Source organism: Triturus cristatus, chromosome 9 (genome assembly GCF_964204655.1).
Source record: "Triturus cristatus chromosome 9, aTriCri1.1, whole genome shotgun sequence".
NCBI classification, from domain to species: domain Eukaryota; kingdom Metazoa; phylum Chordata; class Amphibia; order Caudata; family Salamandridae; genus Triturus; species Triturus cristatus.
The window spans coordinates 61,032,196-61,052,698 of record NC_140592.1 but is presented as its reverse complement, the minus strand read 5'-3'; the positions used below and the strand labels follow the sequence as shown (position 1 = coordinate 61,052,698).

The following is a 20,503-nucleotide window of genomic DNA, read 5'->3' as shown; positions in this document are numbered from 1 at the left end:
CTTTCAGGAGCCTATGTTTTTGTGATGCTGTTAGCTCGTCTGCTGATGGTTCCAGCGCATTCAGCTTTGGTAGACTTTAATGCACCCATCTCAGTGATGGGAAGCATCAGAAGTCACTTGAAATGATGGCCGTAACATCCAGTCTGTCAACCGGCTTCTCACTCTCTCCCTCCACTCCAGTGACTCTTACCAGAGGTGCCAGGATCTTGGTGATGAGAGTAACCATGGGGTCTGGCTTGGCTCAAGTGCGTTGGGCCCTTAAGAAACTGGACATTCATACATTTGGTGGGAGCTGGCAGCAGTAATACAGTCTTCATGTGATTGACCTAGAGGTACAGGAAGTAGCCATTGTAAGTGGTCCGCAGAGACAACACTGTCAATCAATCAATCAAACAATTTGTATGGCGCACTACTCACCCGTGAGGGTCTCAAGGCGCTGAGGGGGGGTGTGGGGGGTAGCAGCTACTGCTCGAACAGCCAGGTCTTGAGGTGTCTACTGAAGGTCAGCAGGTCCTGGGTCTGACGCAGATGGGTGGGGAGGGTGTTCCACGTCTTGGCAGTGAGGTAGGAGAAGGATCTGCCGCCGGTGGTGGTTCTGTGTATGCGTGGGACGGTGGCGAGGGTGAGGTCGGCGGAGCGAAGCTGGCAATTTGGGGTGTAGAAGGTGAGCCGCTTGTTGAGGTATGCTGGTCCGGCATTGGGGAGTGCTTTGTGAGCGTGGGTGAGGAGCTTGAAGGTGATCCTCTTGTTGACGGGGAGCCAGTGCAGGTCCTTCAGGTGGGCAGTGATGTGAGAGTGGCGGGGGATGCCGAGAACGAGGCGTGCGGAGGCGTTCTGTATCCGATGCAGTCTTTTCTGGAGTTTGGCTGTGGTTCCAGCGTAGAGGGCGTTGCTGTAGTCCAGTCTGCTGCTGACGAGGGCGTGGGTGACCGCCTTTCTGGTTTCGGTAGGGATCTATCTGTAGATCTTCCGAAGCATGCGGAGGGGGTTGAAGCAGGAGGAGGAGACGGCATTGACTTGTTGGGTCATGGAGAGTGATGAGTCCAGGATGAATCCCAAGTTGCTTGCGTGGTTGGAGGGCGTCGGTTCAGCTCCCAGCGCGGCCGGCCACCAGGAATCGTCCCAGGCGGAGGGGGAGGGGCCGAGGATGAGCACCTCCGTCTTGTCCGAGTTCAGTTTCAGGCGACTGTTCTCCATCTAGTCTGCGACGGCCTTCAGTCCTTCGTGGAGGGTTATTTTGACGGTAGCGGGGTCCTTGGTGAATGAGAGGATCAGCTGGGTGTTGTCGGCGTAGGAGACGATGTTGAGGTTGTGCGAGCGGACGATGTTGGCGAGTGGAGCCATGTAGACGTTGAAAAGGGTAGGGCTGAGGGATGATCCTTGGGGCACGCCGCAGATGATCTTGGTGGCTTCCGAGCGGAATGGGGGGAGGTGGACCCTCTGGGTTCTGTCGATGAGGAAAGAGGCGATCCAGCCCAGGTCCTTGTCACTGATTCCTGCATCGTGGAGGCGTGTACGGAGGGTGTGGTGGCAGACTGTGTCGAAGGCGGCCGAGAGGTCCAGGAGGATGAGGGCCGCGGTTTCGCCGTTGTCCAGCATTGTCCTGATGTCATCAGTGGCGGCGATGAGGGCAGTTTCGGTGCTATGCTTGCTGCAGAATCCTGATTGGGATGTGTAGGAAATCCGATGTCCCAAAAATGAAGAGGCAGAGACGGAGATTGTAAAGACGTGGTTTAATCGTAAAGACACGTCTGCTCATAAGCAAGTACAAGTCAAGAATAATCAACCCCCCCATCCAGTCATCTCCCAACATTCCACTCGTATTCAAAGCCAAATATTCTCAAGACGACACGAGACAGCCACGAGCTATGACAAGGTGTCACGCTCGTGTCTGCTCGTGTCAGCATGCAAAACACACCTTCCCCCCTTGAAACAAAACAGAAAGGAAAATAAAAATAAATAAATAATAAGTACAGAATTATTTCATGACAAAATCTTTGTACTTTGCAAGAAGACGATGGTTACGCACCATCCTAGAATTCTCAGAACTGCAACAAGGAGGGGAATGATTCCCTTGGTCATTATGTTGTCCAACGTCTAAAAATACATTACTGTTATGGTCTTCCTGTAAATCAGTAACACCTTTAAATAAAGAAATTCTGTTTAAGTTTCAAACAGAACCACCTTCAATTCTAACAGCATTCTTGAAGACTTCAATGACTTTTCTTGGACTTGACCAAACAGGAAAGCCCTTATTAACACCCTCTTTTTTTTCATACGAATTAAATCGCCCACCATTATCTCATGTTTAGTTACCAAACCTTTTTTTTTTCATAGTACGTTTCATTTTGTTTTTATACAATTCAACCCTGCGTTGGACTGCCTCATAATCCACCCTAAAAAAATCATCGGTCTCACCTAGATTTTTCTTCAACCACCAAGGAGCCAATTTGGTACTGGGTTTGCGCCCTCTTAAGTTCAAATGGACTGACCAAAGTGACAGAATTGGGAGAAGTCCTATACGCCAATAACATGGATTGCAAAGCATTACGCCAATTTTGACCACCCATTATTGACAATTGAATAGCTTCTTTCACAACACGGTTGAAACGCTCAACTTGACCATTGGCCTCAGGATGGAAGACTGCAATTCTCCTACGAGTAATTCCACATTTCACCATGAAATCCTCCATTTCCTTACTAACAAATTGGGGCCCATTATCAGTGACAATTTCTTGAGGAATCCCTTCCCTGCAAAAAATTTCATCTAAGAACTCAATAACATTATGTGAGGTGACCTCCTTGACCATTTTGACCTCAGGCCATTTGGAGTAGTAGTCAATTAGAACGATGCCAATGCTTCATGCCTGGGTAAAGTACTGAATGGACCAATAATATCCAAACCAAGTTTACGCCAAGGACCGAAAGGAAAATCTATAGGATGAGGTTCAGGACGTAGAGCAACAGCTGATTTGTCACTATTTGAGCATTGAATGCATGAACATACAAAATGATCGACACAATTATCAATGCTTGGCCACCAAAAAAACTCTCTGACACGTCTTCTGGTGAAGGAAATCCCTAAATGCCCTTCATGAGCAATTTCGAGAATTGTGTTTCTAAGTGAATGGGGAGGCATAATTTTATCACCTCTCAAAACCAAACCATTTTCCACAGCAAGCTCTTCGTGAACTTTGAAATAACTCATCATGTCACCCGACAACTTCCTCTGTTCAGACCAACCTTGTACTAAACACTTCTTGACATTGCATAATTCTAAATCTTTCTCCATCTCCAGGAGCCAAACATCTTCCCGTAAATTAGTTTGTTCACCATACACTAGATTAACATCACGCATGATGAAAGCTACTTCACAATCTTCATCTTGGATCTTAACTGGACATTCGACAGAAGAAGTTAATCTGGACATGCAGTCAGCGTGTACATTAGCCCTTCCTTGAACATATTCTATCTGGAACTGGAAAGACTGTAACCTGGAAGCAAATCTCGCAAGGCGTGCAGACATGGTCCGCCCTCCGCCTGGAGCCATCAAAAAAACAAGGGGCTTATGGTCAGTTTTTATAATAAATGTAGTACCCCACAAAAAGGTCCTAAAATGTTCTGCTCCCCAAATGCAAGCCAATAACTATCTCTGTAGAACAGAATAGTGTTTTTCTGCATCTCTCAGTGCTCTTGAAGCATATGCTACAATCCACTCTTTCTCATTGTCTCTTTGTAAAAGAACACCACCCAAGCCGGTGCTACTAGCGTCCACCATAACAATGCACTTTTTTCCACAAACAAAAGGCTTAAGACATGGAGCAAATGCAAAACCAACAGTTGATGGACAGAATGCAGAACAATGTCATACATTCACCCCAGTACAGAGATCTGGGCCTAAATCCATCTTTTTTTTGCTCACCATGCCATTCCAGTTTGAACCCAGCCATATGCAAATCAGTCTTGACCCTGTGCCTCATGGGAACAGTCCAGCCCGAACTGCCAAGCCAGGTCCTCCCTGGACTGGAAACAAGCATCCTAGGACCGGTTTCGGGGTTTCACCCCTCTTCAGCCAGGTTAGCTTGATTCCAGTGGCATGGAGAGCACGGGACTCACGTCTGAGCATACCCGTCCCACTCGGGGTGACAAATGCAAAAACAACAGTTGATGGACAGAATGCAGAACAATGTCATACATTCACCTCAGTACAGAGATCTGGGCCTAAATCCATCGTTTTTTTGCTCACCATGCCATTCCAGTTTGAACCCAGCCATATGCAAATCAGTCTTGACCCTGTGCCTCATGGGAACAGTCCAGTCCGAACTGCCAAGCCAGGTCCTCCCCAGACTGGAAACCAGCATCCTAGGACCGGTTTCGGGGTTTCACCCCTCTTCAGCCAGGATAGCTTGATTCCAGTGGCATGGAGAGCACGGGACTCACGTCTGAACATACCCGTCCCACTCGGAGTGACAAATGCAAAACCAACAGTTGATGGGCAGAATGCAGAACAATGTCATACATTCACCCCAGTACAGAGATCTGGGCCTAAATCCATCGTTTTTTTGCTCACCATGCCATTCCAGTTTGAACCCAGCCATATGCAAATCAGTCTTGACCCTGTGCCTCATGGGAACAGTCCAGCCCGAATTGCCAAAGAATGATGATGGATTAAACCCAGATCAGTTAACTGGGGGTGAGTGTTTGATTAGCTCAAACGCTCTGTCCATCATCCCCTTTGGTATCGCTTTGTTCACCCTAAGTTGGCAGGGTATGCCCATACGTGGGTCCCTTGCTCACTTTGCCACTGGATTCAAGATAGCCTGGCTGATGAGAATTATGAACCCGAAACCGGTCCTAGGATGCTTGTTTCCGGTCCAGGGAAGACATGGCTTGGCAGTTCGGGCTGGACTGTTCCCATGAGGCACAGGGTCAGACTGATTTGCATATGGCCATGTCTGAACTAGGGTGGTGGAGTGAGCTAAAGAATGATGATGGATTAAACCCAGATCAGTTGACTGGGGGTGAGTGTTTGATTAGCTCAAACGCTTCGTCCATCATCCCCTTTGGTATCGCTTTGTTCGCCCTAAGTTGGCAGGGTATGCCCAGACGTGGGTCCCTTGCTCACTTTGCCACTGGATTCAAGATAGCCTGGCTGATGAGGGTTATGAACCCGAAACCGGCCCCAGGATGCGTATTTCCGGTTCAGGGAAGACATGGCTTGGCAGTTCGGGCTGGACTGTTCCCATGAGGCACAGGGTCAGACTGATTTGCATATGGCCATGTCTGAACTGGGGTGGTGGAGTGAGCTAAAGAATGATGATGGATTAAACCCAGATCAGTTGACTGGGGGTGAGTGTTTGATTAGCTCAAACGCTCCGTCCATCATCCCCTTTGGTATCGCTAAGACATGGAGCATTCACAATAAACTCCTTCAAATTATCAAAAACCTTAGACATATCATTGGTCCAATTAAATTTTGCAATTTTCTTGAGAAGACATCTAAAAGGTTCAATTTTAGAAGCGAACTTCGGTATGAATTTTGCGTAAAATTCAATAAGACCAAGAAGAGCCACCAGTTGTTCTTTGGAAGTGGGAATGGGTGCATTTACAATACTTTCAATGTGGTTACATTTAGGTTTGATCCCCATTCCACTAATGGTATGCCCAAGGTACTCTACTTCCTTTGCCTTGATTTTACATTTATCAAGACAAGAGTGAGACCCTTTTTTGACAAAGCAACAATTACACTTTCTAAATTCAAGTCATGTTCTTCATCATTCTTGCCGTACACAAGAATATCGTCCTGAAATGCAATGGCATCATTTAATCCCTCCAAAGTGTCTCTCATCAGTCTTTGAAACACTGAGGCAGCACTAGCAAGACCAAAGGGAATGTGACAAAAGCTGAAAAGACCTTAAAGAGTAATGAAAGCTGTAAGGTTTTTTGATTCCTCTGCAAGGACAACCTGGTGGTATGCCCTAGCTAAATCGATGCATGAAAATACTTGTGCACCAGCTAATGTTAAAACCATCTCATGAAGGTTGGGCAAGGGGTGAGCATCTGCCCAAATAGCATTATTCACACTGCGAAGGTCCACACAAAGCCTAAGCTCACCTGAAGATTTAATGTAAATCACGATGGGAGAAACCCAGGGTGATGACTCAATGGCTTCTCTAATGTCTTTTTGACACAGGTCTTTAAGCATGTCCTTCAATTTGTTCCTGTAAGTAAGAGGAACATTCCTCACTTTGTGACGAACCGGAACAACCTTGTCGTGTAGTTTAATGACATGTTCAAAACCCTGATATCTCCCTAATTTTCCACTGAAAATATTGGGAAATAATTTCTTTAATTTATCAACAAGATGAGAATTGTCTTTGTGGGCAATATTGTGAGACTCAACAGCATAGACCGGGGGATCCGCTCTAGGATCAAGCTTAATTCCTAATTGTTGTTGATGCGGCCACCCTAATAATGACTGCCCTGATCTTGCTACATATATTTTGCCAAAAATATGGCGACCTGAAAACACTAAGTTGGCACAAAAAAAAACCCAACAAGGTCAATTGTGTGTCCTGTATAACCTCCAGGAGATACATCAGGTGGAGAAAGTGTTTTGTTAGGCCACTTGTCATGAAAAATGTCTAAAGAAATAATGGTGTACCATGCACATGAATCTACAAGAAATTCCAAATCAATATCATTAACAGTAATAAAACATGAAGGAAATTTAGTACATTCTCCACCCCCACAAATATTGATGACCGTGTTGACTTCATATTCATTGTCATCATATGGGCGATCATGATCACACATGCCTTGAACGTATTTCACTCTTTTACGAACTGATTTGCAAAATTTTCCAAAATGACCCTTCTTATTGCATTTTGAACAAGTTTTTCCAATAGCAGGACAGTTTTTAAAGTCGGCCAAATGTCCGTCGCTTCCACATCTGTGGCAGAGTAATTGAGAGTTCCTTTTTTCATACTTTGTACCTTTAAATTTACCATCAGATTTTGATGAGTTGTCATTTCTCTGTGGAAAACATTTCTTTTGTTTATCAGTCTCCTTAGAAACGTTGAAAACATCACTTTTAGCATTCCCTCTAATTTCTTTCACAAATTTTTCGGAGTGTTCTATGGACTTGGCTATGTCAGTGCCATTATTCAATGACATGTCAGATGTAGTCCATAGACGTTCTTGAACTTTCTTGTTCTTTGTCCTCATTAAAATTTGGTCTCTGAGGACTTGTTCATATGATATGTGCTCGAAGTCACATGTAACAGCGAGTGATCTAAGGGCTGATACAAAATCTTCAATAGGTTCATCGGGTCGTTGTTTCCATGAATAAAAAATAAACCTTTCCATCACAATATTTTTCTTTTTACCATACCGTAGATTAAGTTGTGAGGAAGCATACTCATATACATCAATATTACCGGGATTAAGTAAAGCAGGCAAAGTTTTGAATTCTTTTAAAGCAATACTACCTAAACAATGTTTTAACAAAGAAAGTTTTCTCTCAGGTTCACACTCTTCCCCTTCCAAAACTTCCACATACGCTAAAAAAACAGAATCCCATTTCTCCCAGGCCATTGGAGGTTCACTAGGAGAAGACAGGAATGATGGCGGAGGAAAGATGCCTGACATGGTTAAATGAAAAGAACAAAACAGTAATAATGATTAAACAAAAAACCAAAAATACTTGAAAACAAAGTTACTAAACTGTTAAACAGAGAGAGAAAATATATGTGTATATATATATATATATATATTATATATATATATTATATTATATAACACAAAAGTACAAGTTAAGGAAGTAAGAGTACGTTTTAATGACACACGGTGTGCGTGTCACCAAAGGATGATGTATTACCACAATAAATCCTGGAAGTCTATGTCCTGATCTTCCGATTGTAGCGTGTAATATGCTGCAACTTCCAGTTGGGTTCTGGTGAGTGAGAGCAGTGCCAGGATACCATACAGACACAACAAAAATGGCACCCACATTGGTTTACGTTGTGTGATGAACGTGATGACCGCAAACGTTCACGTCAGCACTGATCCAGTGCATCTATGATGATTGATGACGCGTAAAGAAAGCTCCTCTGGAATTCCAATCCATCGAAGTTGCTCGCGTAAAATGAAACTCCTGAGCCACTCGAAAAATGCGGCTGAAGAATGAACTCCAAGGCAATCCAAATTGAGGTAAAATGAAAGTCCTTAGGAAAGGCAGAAACTCCAATAAAGCGCTAGGCGGAGACTATGCTTATGAAGAGTAACTTAGTAAAAGATGTACAGTCCATATGTACAATCAGTCTTGGAAAAAGAAAAAAAAAGAAAATTCCAAAGTATATGAAGGTTAATCCCGCTCGTCGCCAGTGTAGGAAGTCCGATGTCCAAAAAATGAAGAGGCAGAGACTGAGATTGTAAAGACGTGGTTTAATAATAAAGGCACGTCTGCTCATAAGCAAGTACAAGTCAAGAATAAACAACCCCCCATCCAGTCATCTCCCTACATTCCACTCGTATTCAAAGCCAAACATTCTCCAGACGACACAGGACAGCCACGAGCTATGACAAGGTGTCATGCTTGTGTCAGCTCGTGTCAGCATGCAACAGGATGGGTCCACGATGTTGTTCTCCTCGAGGAAGTGGGACAGTTGCTTGTTGACGATCTTTTCGATGTCTTTCACCGGAAACGGGAGCAGGGAGATGGGCCGGAAGTTCTTAAGGTCCTTTGGGTCCGCTGTGGGTTCCTTGAGTAGTGCGTTGACCTCGGCGTGTTTCCAGCTCTCCGGGAATGTGGCAGTCTCGAAGGAGCTGTTGATGATCTTCCGGAGTTGGGGAGCGATGATGCGGTTGGCTTTGTTGAAGATGTGGTGAGGGCAAGGGTCGGATGGTGAGCCGGAGTGGATGGTGTTCATGGTCTTGATAGTGTCGTCGTCGTTGACGTGGTTCCAGGAGACCAGGAGGTTGGTGAGGCTTGGGAGTGGAGAGTCAGTGGTGTTAGCGGCTGTTGGTAGGGTCTGGGTGTTGAAGCCGTTGGGGATGTCTGCGATCTTGCGGTGAAAGAAGGAGGCTAGTGAGTCGCAGAGGTCTTGCGACAGTGGGATGTCGTTGGCGCTGGGGTTGGAGAGTTCCTTCACGACGTTGAGGAGCTCTTTGCTGTTGCGCGAGTTGTTGTTGATACGTTCCTGGAAGGAGGTCCTTTTGGTGGCTCGGATGAGGTGGTGGTGCTTGCGGCTGGCGTCCTTGAGGGCAGCGTGGTTGTCCGGTGTCTGCTCATGGCGCCACTTCTTCTCGAGTTTTCGGCACTTCCGTTTGGACTCCTGGAGGTCGGTGGTGAACCAGCTAGTCTTTCTGTCTGTACGTCGGTTTGAGGGTTTTCTGTTCGGGGCGAGGGTGTTGGCGTAGTCATCGATCCATTGTCTGAGGATGCGGGCGGCTGTATCAGCGGTGTCGGTAGGTGGGTGATAAGCTGGTCTTCGGTGATCCTGTTCCAGCTGCAGTGGGGGATTCGTTGCGGGTGTTGCTGCACGGTGGGTTTCTCGAAGGTGAAGTGGACGCAGTGGTGGTCGGTCCAGTGGAGTTCGGCGGTGTGGCTGAAGGTGATGTGTTTGCTGGCGGAGAGGATGGGGTCTGGCGTGTGTTCGGCGTGTGTCCGGCGGTGTGGGTGGGGACCGTGACGAGCTGTTTGAGTCAGAGGTTGGCAAGGTTGTCGATCAGGGCGATGGAGTTGCTGTCGTCGGTTTTCTCGAGGTGGAAATTCAGGTCTCCGAGGATGTAGTCTGTGGACTCAAGGGCGTGCGTGCTGGCGATGTCGGAGATGGCATCGATGAACTGTGGCCGGGGGCCCGGGGGTCTGTAGACGAGTGTTCCTCTGAGGGTGGTGTTGTGGTCGATGTGGATCTGGAAGTGGAGATGTTCGGCAGTGCTGGAGGTGTCTACTGTGCTGGTCGAGATTCTGAGGGTATTTCTGTAGACGATGGCAATTCCTCCTCTAGGTCTGTTGTTGCGGTTCCTCCTGGTGATTTTGTAGCCATCTGGGATGGCAATGGCAATGTCGGGTGCCGAGGAGGAGTTCAGCCAGGTCTCTGTTAGGAAGGCGATGTCTGGGGAGGCTGAGTCAAGTACGTCGCAGAGTTCGATGGCGTGCTTGTGGACGGAGCCGGTGTTGAGTAGACGGCATCTGAGGTGGTTGCGTCCTGTCCTGGCTGGCCTGGAAGCAGTTTGATGATCGTTTGGTGTTGAGTCCATGGAGGAATTTGGCGGCGGCGGTTGTCGTGGCTCTTGCCGGGGCCAGGGGTCTGGCGCTGGGCACGGTCCAGGCACGGACGGGCACAGACTGGCTTGCCTTAGGCATGCCAGCGGCGCGACTGCACAGCGGTCAGCATAGAAGTAGGGGAGGGGAAGGGGCGTGTGGCTGGGAGGCGGGAGCGGGCGGGTTACGGCGGGAAAAAACGAGGAACGCAGGTAGCGGTAGCGTTAGGGGTAGCGGGCCACACTTAGCCGAGCCAAGAGGGAAAGGAGCTGAAAATAAGAATAACCAAAAAGGTGAAAAAGCGGGACTCAGCAGGGAGAGGTCTCGAACCCTGCCTGTGGGGACCGAGGTCGGAGTGCTGACGAGCTGAGCTGCGGGGGAATTGCTGCTCACTGACCAGGGGTGACGCCAGTTCGGAGAAAGCTCTTGACTCCTAGTAAATCTGGTGTTACCAAATTGTGCCTTTAACAGAGCAGGCTGTGGTGCCCACAGAGGCATCCCACATCAGTGGGGTGGACATCTTCATGGCGGCGGACAGGTGACCCTTTCTATGTTCAAAATCTGAAACTGGTTCGGCACTCCAATTATCCAAAGTCTGGACAAAATCCTGCTTCCTCTTTTTTTTTTTTTACTGATTTCCAGGACAGGGGATGATGTGTAAAGAGAGTTGTGGCTACTGCCAAAGATAAGTGGCCTGAAAGAACTGGGTTAAAGCGAATTCATTTCACACGTCCCACCAAGCAGGCTTCAGATGGAAACGACGAACCAACCGACATCTAGACCCTTTTAGATGCAGCAAATCCAATTCAGAAGACAAGATGAAGCTATCTCTTATGTACTGGGCCATAATTGAAAACAAGATTCCATCAAAATACCTAGATAGAAGAGGTGGTGCTGCAAGGCAGCCAATCACAAGCTGCACCCTGCAATTTCACGTCCTATGGTATATAAAATTGAATGACACTTCTTTACATTTGCTACATGCGTTCATGCTCATTCAGGAATAAACAGCTCCAAAGGCATTTTGGAATTCCTGTAATTTTGTCAGTTGGGCTACTGTAATGTCCTGATAAATGCAATAATGAGCTGGTTTATTGCTGATCTCTGTGCAGCTGAAGTTCAAGACGTCTGTTTTTTGCTGTATGAACTGGGTGAGAGTCATTGAATCTAAATCATCTGAGCCCTCAAACTACTCCTTTTCTCATTTATTTATTTGAAAAGTTTTATATATAGCGAACATGACCCTCGCGGGTATCAGAGCGCTTTACAAATGATAGGTAGCAGAAATGTATAGAACATGTTGGGCCAGCACCATCTGTACCTCTGGACAGGTTCATACCTGGACACGTTTGGACCCGGCCAGGATTTGACTTCCTGTCTCTCTGCCTCTGCCTGGACCTGAGGCAACAATACAGGAAATTGTGCAGTGTACCGTGTCGACATCTAGTTTCTGTTGAGGTAGTGGCTCTCATCAGGAGGAATGGTTACTGCAGATACCATTCTGAAAGCATATACTGCGCACCATTGTCATACCCGGCCAAAGCTTGTACGGACAGGAAGCGGCCAAACATAGGAAATGACGTTGCATAGAATGCATAAGCCAAGTAATAGGTGGTGATTAGTTCACTGGGAGCAACCGTTCACTGGTAATCATGATACCTCCCTCAACACGCTGCTCTAGCCCTCAGTAACTAGATCAAGTCGCCAACCTTTTCTGTAATAAGAGCTACTCATTTTCAATAAAAATCATCCCGTGCTACTAATAGTATTAATGTAGTAATAGTGACCATTATAAGACAGGATTACATTAGTGGCCACCGGATGCACGTTTCTGAGCAGTGATCACCTCAGCCTCGGCCTGGTGCCAGCAGTACTGTACAAAAGGCTTTGACCATGTGGCACGCCTCTAGGTGGGTATAAAATTACAACCATCGCTGCAATGCCCCTGGCACCAAGGGGATACTATACGTAATTAGTAACCCCAACGCTGCACGATTTATCATCTTTAATTATATTTAGCATTTTCAACCATTTTCCTCCAAACATCAGCTTGTGAATTTTAGAAATACATACATTGTTGCCTAAAATCCATAAATTTCAATTTTGGTATTAATATATTAATTCACCAAAGCAAAAGCTTCTCATTTAGTAGGCTGGGCTGCTCACGGGAGGGCTGCCTTAAGGTATCCGGAGATCTACCGGTGGCCACTCGTTGGAGAAGCCTGGCCTAGATGATAGGCCCGTGGACTGTGATCGCCTGTTCATTTCTGACCTCATTTTGTACTGTAAGCAGTCAGCTCTCTTACATCCCCAGTCAAGGCATGACTGACTCTTGCCTGGTGTTTCTCACACCATCCTATGCAGCGCTCTGAAACCCTGCTTGGTGGAGTTTGCGCTATGTCAAAGCTGGAATAAATAAACAATCAGTCTCCAGACAATTAAAGGGACATGGTCACGTGGCCCCCTCAGTTTTACTTTTAGGTGGATGGCGAAGAGGGACTCTGAAAGCCAAGGAGTCCGCTGGAGTTTGCCATACAATTTCGGCGACACTCCTCAGTTCTCATACAGCAACATACATGAATAAACCACACAACACCTTAGGTAGTGGAGAAAATTGCTGCAGGTTTATTTGCATAACAAATATGCCAACATGGTGGGTTATCTTACGGGCGATCCAAGGGTAGGCCAGCCCCTATGCCGCCTGCCCGCCTGATGAGCCAAACTACACCGTGGCCGTCGCCAATCGGTGGTTATCAATTTTGGGAGGAGCCACCCCTCCCATCAGTGGACTGCCAGTCCACTCCCTTACTCACGCCCCCCAAAAGGTGGGCGGAGCGTTCCAGGCAGCGCCCGGTTGCTCAGACCCACAACCGCAAGTAGGATTAATTGTCCATTTCGTTTTCTAATAAAAGTGCAGTTTCAGAAATAGCTGGTTTGGCGCTAAAGCTGTATTTTCAGCAGAACGACTCAGTTTAAGGCCGGGTGCTGAGGTTACAAGAAGGCCTGATGAGAACTGACAGAGGACACGCCGCATCGGAGGCGTGAGCACTGCAACCCGCCCCCGAACCGGGGAAAAACAGACCGAAAGAGCCATTCCAGGAGGAGAATCGGGGCAGAGCTGCGAGATCACAGAGCGAGAAAAACACGATTCGCCTCTGAATATTTTATCTTTAAACGACTTTCTAATCCTCATTTAAAAAGCCTCAATAGTGGCCCGTGCGCGCTCATGCAGAAAAAAAATCAGCACCTCTGGTTTCCAGGCTCCAATAAAATGAAAAACACAGGCTAAGCCGAAATCAGGCGAAAAAAATGCGACCCTTTAGGGAAAAGAAAATCTGTAGCGTCTGCACTAAGCCATAACCTCTTCAGCGATTCTTTTTACAGATTCAGCGAATGTAATAACATTTAATCCTCGCGGGCTAATCCAAACGTAACACTCTTCAGGAGACCGAGACAATGCTAAAACAATGGCTGCAGCCTTCTGGGAGACCGGCCCCGGCCCCAGCACCCCCCAAGCTGAGCGCATTCCCCGGGCCCAGGGTGGGCCGTGGAACGCCATTGGATTTCGCTGCACCCGCAGGATTACCGGGGTTTGCTCCCCCCACCCTCACCCCACTAGAATCACGGATCCATCAATTTTGACTTGAGGGAAAGGACGCGCGTCGGCCTGAGATGTGCGCCCGGTAGGGTGCGTATGAGAAACCACATGCATATTTTTATAGGATGACCAGGGTCATCTGTACGCTGATTGGCCAAGTACTTCACAACTTTACTTCTTAATTCATGATCGATTCATTAAAATCATTACATGTGGGCGCCCGGTTTTAGGCGGTTACCCATAGGTGCAAATTAGCAATTTGTTAGCAGCATACAGTCACAAGGGCGTGTATATATATATTGCCGCTTAAGAAGAATACGTTGCCATTTAAAACATACATGCCAACATTTTAGGACAGGGAAGGGGAGATTTTGAAATAGAAATAGGGAGAAGGTCATTTCCCCTGGGACTTCTATTGAACAAGGTTCAATTTCAGGAGGGAGACACTTAAAAGAAACCCCTTTTTGGCTTCAAAAAATCGGGAGTCTCCCGCCGGAGTTGGGTCTATTGGCATGTCCGATTTAAAAGGTGATTTTTTTTTTTAATCTACCTCGGAATTCCCTATCAAGGGTTAGAACATCGTCTGACTAAGTCTTGGAATCGTCCAATATTATGATTGAGCCATTATGTGGGTTTCTGGTTTAACCACCGCATCGATATCACAGCACTGATCCGCTGCAGATGATATTACGTTGGAAGTACTCTGCTACACTATACCCCAGTAACTTGGTCCTGATGAGACCCCGTATCTAGAGAGGGTCGAAACACCGTCAACTACAGACAAAAGAGAGAGCTTAAAAAATGAAATTATAAATGTATCCAGCTCATCCTTTTGTACTTTACCAATAACCTGTTTTTCACTTGTTCGTTCACCTTGTCACAGAATATTCACCTAAAAGGTTATGGTCACTTCAATGGGGCACACTGAAATATTTAATGTGGATTTATTTGTAACCATTTTTGATATTGTATAATTAAATTACCTACTTCGGCTGAAGTCAGGTAGTCTTGCGGACAAAAAAAGTGAATGGATTGTTTTGATTAATTGGTATCTAATTAATGTAGATTTCACTTGGACTCGATAGAGGGTCACATCTCTATACAATTTTTTTGTTTATGATTGAATCTGAGCAATTACTTTAGTTGCAGATCTTTAATAATTCAGAGAAATGAGTTCCTTGTGAACATTGGTTTTTGTACTAGTGTACTTACCCAGCTCACAAGGACGTATGGGTCGCTCTTGTTTTCTTTAATACACCTCTTCCTTAGGCGCATGCCTAAACCACACGTGCCTTGACAATGCATCTAAACAACAACTGCGTTGTTACCACAAGTTCCTTTAGCACGCGAGTGGTTATAACGACTTGCCTTAGGGACGTGCTGGACTTTGAAAGTGTAACGTACTTTTCCAGCTCCAGTCTGTGTATGAGTAGGGATGGTGTTGGACTTAAAATCCAACACCAGTCCAGCACTGCGTTCCCTAAAGCAAGCCGTTGTAACGACTTGCAGGCTAAAGGAACCCAAGCTAAAGACACATTCGTGGTTCAGACTGAGTTGTAAAGGCACTGCGTGGTTCAGACGCCATGGGAAATAATGTTTCCCGATTATAGGTCACTTTGAATAAAATTCGTATGCAATCCACTGTGAGGCACAATAAAAATGGAAAGGCCCGACGGGGACAACGATCTGCTGCTACCGTGATGTCAAGCGACAAGGACACATATCGACTGGTGCCATGTCAGTGCCGCTGTAACCAGTTCTTATTCCTGACTGCTGCGCCCCAATTATTTGATCAATAGGTTAAATCTTGTTGGCACATGCACTGCGAGAAATTAGCATTGACATTCTCACATTTCGTTCATCTGAACACGATGAACACAACTTGATGGTGCTCCGTGTCCTTCGGGGGCTCAAAGACAAGAGGAGGAACTGAACGCTGAAACCGATGGGGACACAGGTGTGTGAGGTTTACGCACATTTGCACTTACACTTCATCAAATCAGCCATAAAAGGTAACATACAGCAGACAGCCAGCTTAGACAAGAAATACAGTAGGAATATGTAATGTCAGAAAAAACGTATTTGGCATCTTTTTAATTATGACCTGTATTTTAATTGTTTTGTTAGAGCTTGCATTTATTACCCAGCTGTGCTTAATGCAGGCATTGCTAAGTAAAATTATGAATGTAATCAAGTGAAAAACAAAACTAACTATGAAATGGGGTCCAAGAAGGTAGATTCCATCTCTTTACAATATTTGATCAATAATAGCTAGGCTGTTGGACTGACGTCTGCAAATGGAGTCAACGTTAGAAAAAGGGGTGCGCCCATTTATTTACCCTGTGACATCAAACAGAATTGTGCTCAGATGTATTTTTCATAGGGAGCCAAACAAAAAAGATGGTTAGATCAGGGGCTGTGGAAGGAGGAAGCAGTGGTTGAGGTAGGGATGAAGGGAAGAACAGTTATTCAAGTCTTTGTCTGGTAAAGTCTCATATACGTTAAGGGTGCAGAAAACTAAAGTGGCAGGCCGGTGGGAAGACTCCCAAACCATATGTTAACTGCAGCCTGAATTGTAGGCTGTGCTATAAACTGTGTGACCCTGGCCTTGAAGGCAATTGAGAATGCTAGAGGAGATCTGGTCTCCTACAGGTGCTGGTTGGCAACTTTTTCATGGCAAGCATAACACGACTGCCATTATCAAAGAGGTGGCGGCATCGCCAAGGCCAGGCCAACTGTGCATGTCCCCGCTGAATTTAATGGCCCAGCCCCGTCTCGCATATTCAGGGACATCTGTGCAACAACCAACACACTTAGCAAGTGCGGCGCGGCCGCCTGTGTTGGCACTCTATTTTCTTCAAACACATCGCAGAATTAACGACTTTGATAGAGTTATTTGGCAACATTGAAGATCCCCTTGCAGCACGCACATGAGTCAGAAACACCCACCCGCCAGGCACATCTTCTCTTTGTTGATCTGTTTCCACAACCAAAGCAAGGCAGGGAAGTAAGAGAGACTCCTTACTTGACGCGGAACTCTGCATTGGTGGCGGCGGTGTGGAACTGCTCTGACGTCATCTTGTAGATCTCAGTGTTCTGCAAAGGAACAAACATAAGACTCATCAACACGAAGTAGGGGGTGCGGAGGAGAAGGCAGGCAGCAAACCCTGTTTGTCTAATTGTTTTTGGCAGTAAACAGGGCTTATTATTTTCAGAATAGCTGTTCAGATAATTTGGTAACGTTTTCTTGCACATAAAACAATAAATGATGCTGTCTACCGCTTGATCCAAATCTAGGAAATGCTCCAACTATAGTCCTATAGACTAGTTTATACAATAAGAACTCTGAACTAGGAGACCTCGGTTCCAACCCGGGTTCCGCACTTTATCATCATCTGCCCCAGCTCCCGCATCTATCACAACTGTGAGTGCCCTAAAATAGGAAGAATCAACATGCTCAATCCCACACGTGACATTCTCTCGCGCTTTCCAGAGACACCGTAGAAGTGCACAGGCAAAGCATTTTGAATTACTTACAACCATTACTTGGACTGATGTCGCTGGACAAAACTTTTCCCAAAAAGTATTCATGCACACAAGATTGCTCTAACTGGTGATCTTTTTTAATTTGATAAATCATGACTTTGAACTTTTATATACTGTATCTCTTTCACTGCCCTCTAGCCAACCTAAAGTAGAGCTTAACCCCTAATTGTATTGCCTCCATTTCAGAGCTTAAGCTCAGCTGCAATGAGCAATATCGTTCATTTTGAAATAACAATTGATAAAGGCAACACGTACACAGGCCCTAGAGCTGATCTCAAACGGACTCTTGTCCATTCCCGTCTCCCTTGCATCAACGCCAATCTCATGAAAGGCCCTCCTGTCCTGGTTTCAATCCAGTTCACCACCTAAAGACTCACTAGGAGGTAACATGGCAATGAGTCAATATTGTGGGAATATTATTGATGAAACCCATCAAGAACACAGCCATTATCTTTCACTTGAATTAATCCGGAGTTACATGGTCAAAAAAATTGACGCTGGCCAATTTATGGAGACGCCATGATAACGGAGAGTGCCAGGCCAAAACAGATGTTGGCGAGAGCAGGTTGCAGTGTTGAACCAATGATAAATGAGCCACCACTGGCACACCAGACCGGCAGGATACACTGCAGCAATTTCAGTAAAACCAATCATGCTATTATGACCTTAAATGCAGGGAATGTTGTAAAAAATAACTGCCTCCTAATACAACCGTGTAAATACAACAAGGACAAACCTTACAATAACTTTTGTGCATATTTACCGGGGCGGCTCCGCCTCAGGAGTGGAGGAACGTCGCCCGCCTGCAGCGAGTGCAGCAGCCAAACATAAATAAAATGGCATATAAATGCCATTTTATTTATTTGCCACCACACAGGTTCACGCTGTGTACAGCACAAGGGTAGGGGGCGGGGCTGAATCTTGCAAATGCAGGATGACAGCACTGGTCTACAGTGCGCATGTGGGATTTGGCCAGCCCGGCCCGCGTCGACTGCATAGGTCAGAGGTAGGGGGCGGGGAGGGCACGGGAGGTAGGGTGGGAAGATGCAAGGGAAGCGGCTATAAAAAACCCAAATAAACTTACCTTTTTGCTGCTTTCTCGCCGCGTCTCTCCTCCGTAGTCCTTCCCTCGCTCGACCACAGGAACCACAGCCAGGCTCCCAGTCAGACACTCACAAAGCTGCCTTAGCAGCTTTGTGGTTGGTTTGAGTGTCACGATTATATTGTTTTTAATCCTACCTGCACTCTGTTTTCGGGGCTCTACCACGCTCCTGTCACACCCGCGCAGCGGATATTAGCGCTGCCGCGGGACAAACCCCAAAGTCCTTTGCCGCCTTTCCCGGCGAGCACACAGGCCACGCCCCTTACGAGAGGCCACGCCCCCTGACTCCACTATTTAAGGACGCTGATTGCAAGCGCCACTTAAAGCACTGAATCTCCTGAGGCGGAAGCCGGGAGCCCGACCGCAAAAGCACATTTTTTAAAATTTGAGTGTCACGATTATATTGTTTTTAATCCTACCTGCACTCTGTTTTCGGGGCTCTACCACGCTCCTGTCACACCCGCGCAGCGGATATTAGCGCTGCCGCGGGACAAACCCCAAAGTCCTTTGCCGCCTTTCCCGGCGAGCCCACAGGCCACGCCCCTTACGAGAGGCCACGCCCACACCGACCCTCTCCCTCTCTGTATAAAAATGTGCATCTTCCGGAAGCGCAGCGGACGGCGCCGTTTGCGCGCCAAAGGAAAGCCCGTCTGCGCCAGGCCGGGCCCAGGGCCCGTAACCCCTGGAGGAAACTCCAGTATATGTAACATTTATACGCCTGAGCTGCTACATTCACTGCGACCCCCTGTTAAACATAACTGTGAAATCTTACCCAACTATAGCAACACCTGTATTGCATGCCCTGCATGCAACTTTCAACCTGACGTCCCGCAGCTCTGTCGGCCCGGATCCAATGGCCGTAAGTCGGCACACACATGGCGTCTTGGTAGCCTGAACTGCAGGTCACTCAGCAAACACAAAAGAGATATATTTGACCTCCTGTCCGACAACTCACTAGACGCCCTTTTCCTCACTGAGACATGGCTACACGTCCGCTCTGGCCCAGACATTGCTGAAGCCCTACCATCGAATTATGCCATCATCCGAAAAGACCGAACCACCGGCATTGGAGGTGGGTTAGCAGTCATTTTCAAAAAATCGCTGCAATGTACTTTGGAACCCATTCCCTTAACCGCCTGTGAGATGGCCCTTTTTAAACTCCAACTCCACCCGAATTTCACCTTCACAGGTCTCCTGATTTACCGTCCACCTGGCCCTATACAACCTTGGGCCACCCAACTAGTGGATTGGACCGCTTCAGTAAGGGTAAACTACAACAACCTATCTATCGTAGGCGACCTGAACATTCATTTCGACGACCCAACAAACAAACCAGGAAACAATTTAGTTCATGACCTGGCCGCCATGAACCTCACCTTATGGAACTCGGGCCCAACACACAAAGGGGGCCACCTCCTGGACCCTATTTTTTCCAGCCTTCCCCTGCTACACTGCCAACCTGCTCTGCCCCTAGATTGGTCAGACCACTTCCTAATAAAATTCAACGTGGATGATCATACGACTTCTAGCCTTCCGAGCGGGACAAGCAAGTCCTTCACAAGAAATTGGAAAAAACTGGACATAAACCAATTCGCGTCCGTCCTAATCGCTGCCCCTCTGGATGAAATATTTGACACCGAAGACATAGAGATCGTAGCCACCAAAATTAACAAATGGCTCCTAGGTGCCCTAGACATTTGCCTGCCCCAAGCTCACAAAAAATCCATCCCTCATAACTCCCCTGCCTTATGGTATAATGAGCAACTGAAGGCTACAAAATCCAAATGCAAACGCCTAGAACGCCTTTGGAGGAAAGATTACTCCCCGGTTGCCAGCTCGAACTATAGAAACAAGCTCAAGTTTTATCATAAAGCCTGTAACATGGCAAGAGCCAACTATGTAGCCAAATCTATCTCTGAAGCTACAAACAAATCTAAGACTCTTTTTAACCTTGTAAAAGAGTTAGCAGGCTCTAATACATCAGCAAAAC

General features: G+C 46.7%; 1 protein-coding gene across 3 annotated transcripts in view; it reads right to left on the bottom strand.

Annotated features, from left to right (window-relative positions):
• CHCHD6 (coiled-coil-helix-coiled-coil-helix domain containing 6) overlaps positions 1 to 20,503 on the bottom strand; it is a 1,117,425-nt gene that overhangs the window by 574,271 nt on the left and 522,651 nt on the right. For all 3 annotated transcript variants that reach the window (XM_085624410.1, XM_085624411.1, XM_085624412.1), the window contains one exon: positions 16,891 to 16,961. In XM_085624410.1, coding sequence (XP_085480536.1) covers positions 16,891 to 16,961 — 71 coding nt within the window. The remainder of the gene's footprint in view (positions 1 to 16,890; positions 16,962 to 20,503) is intronic.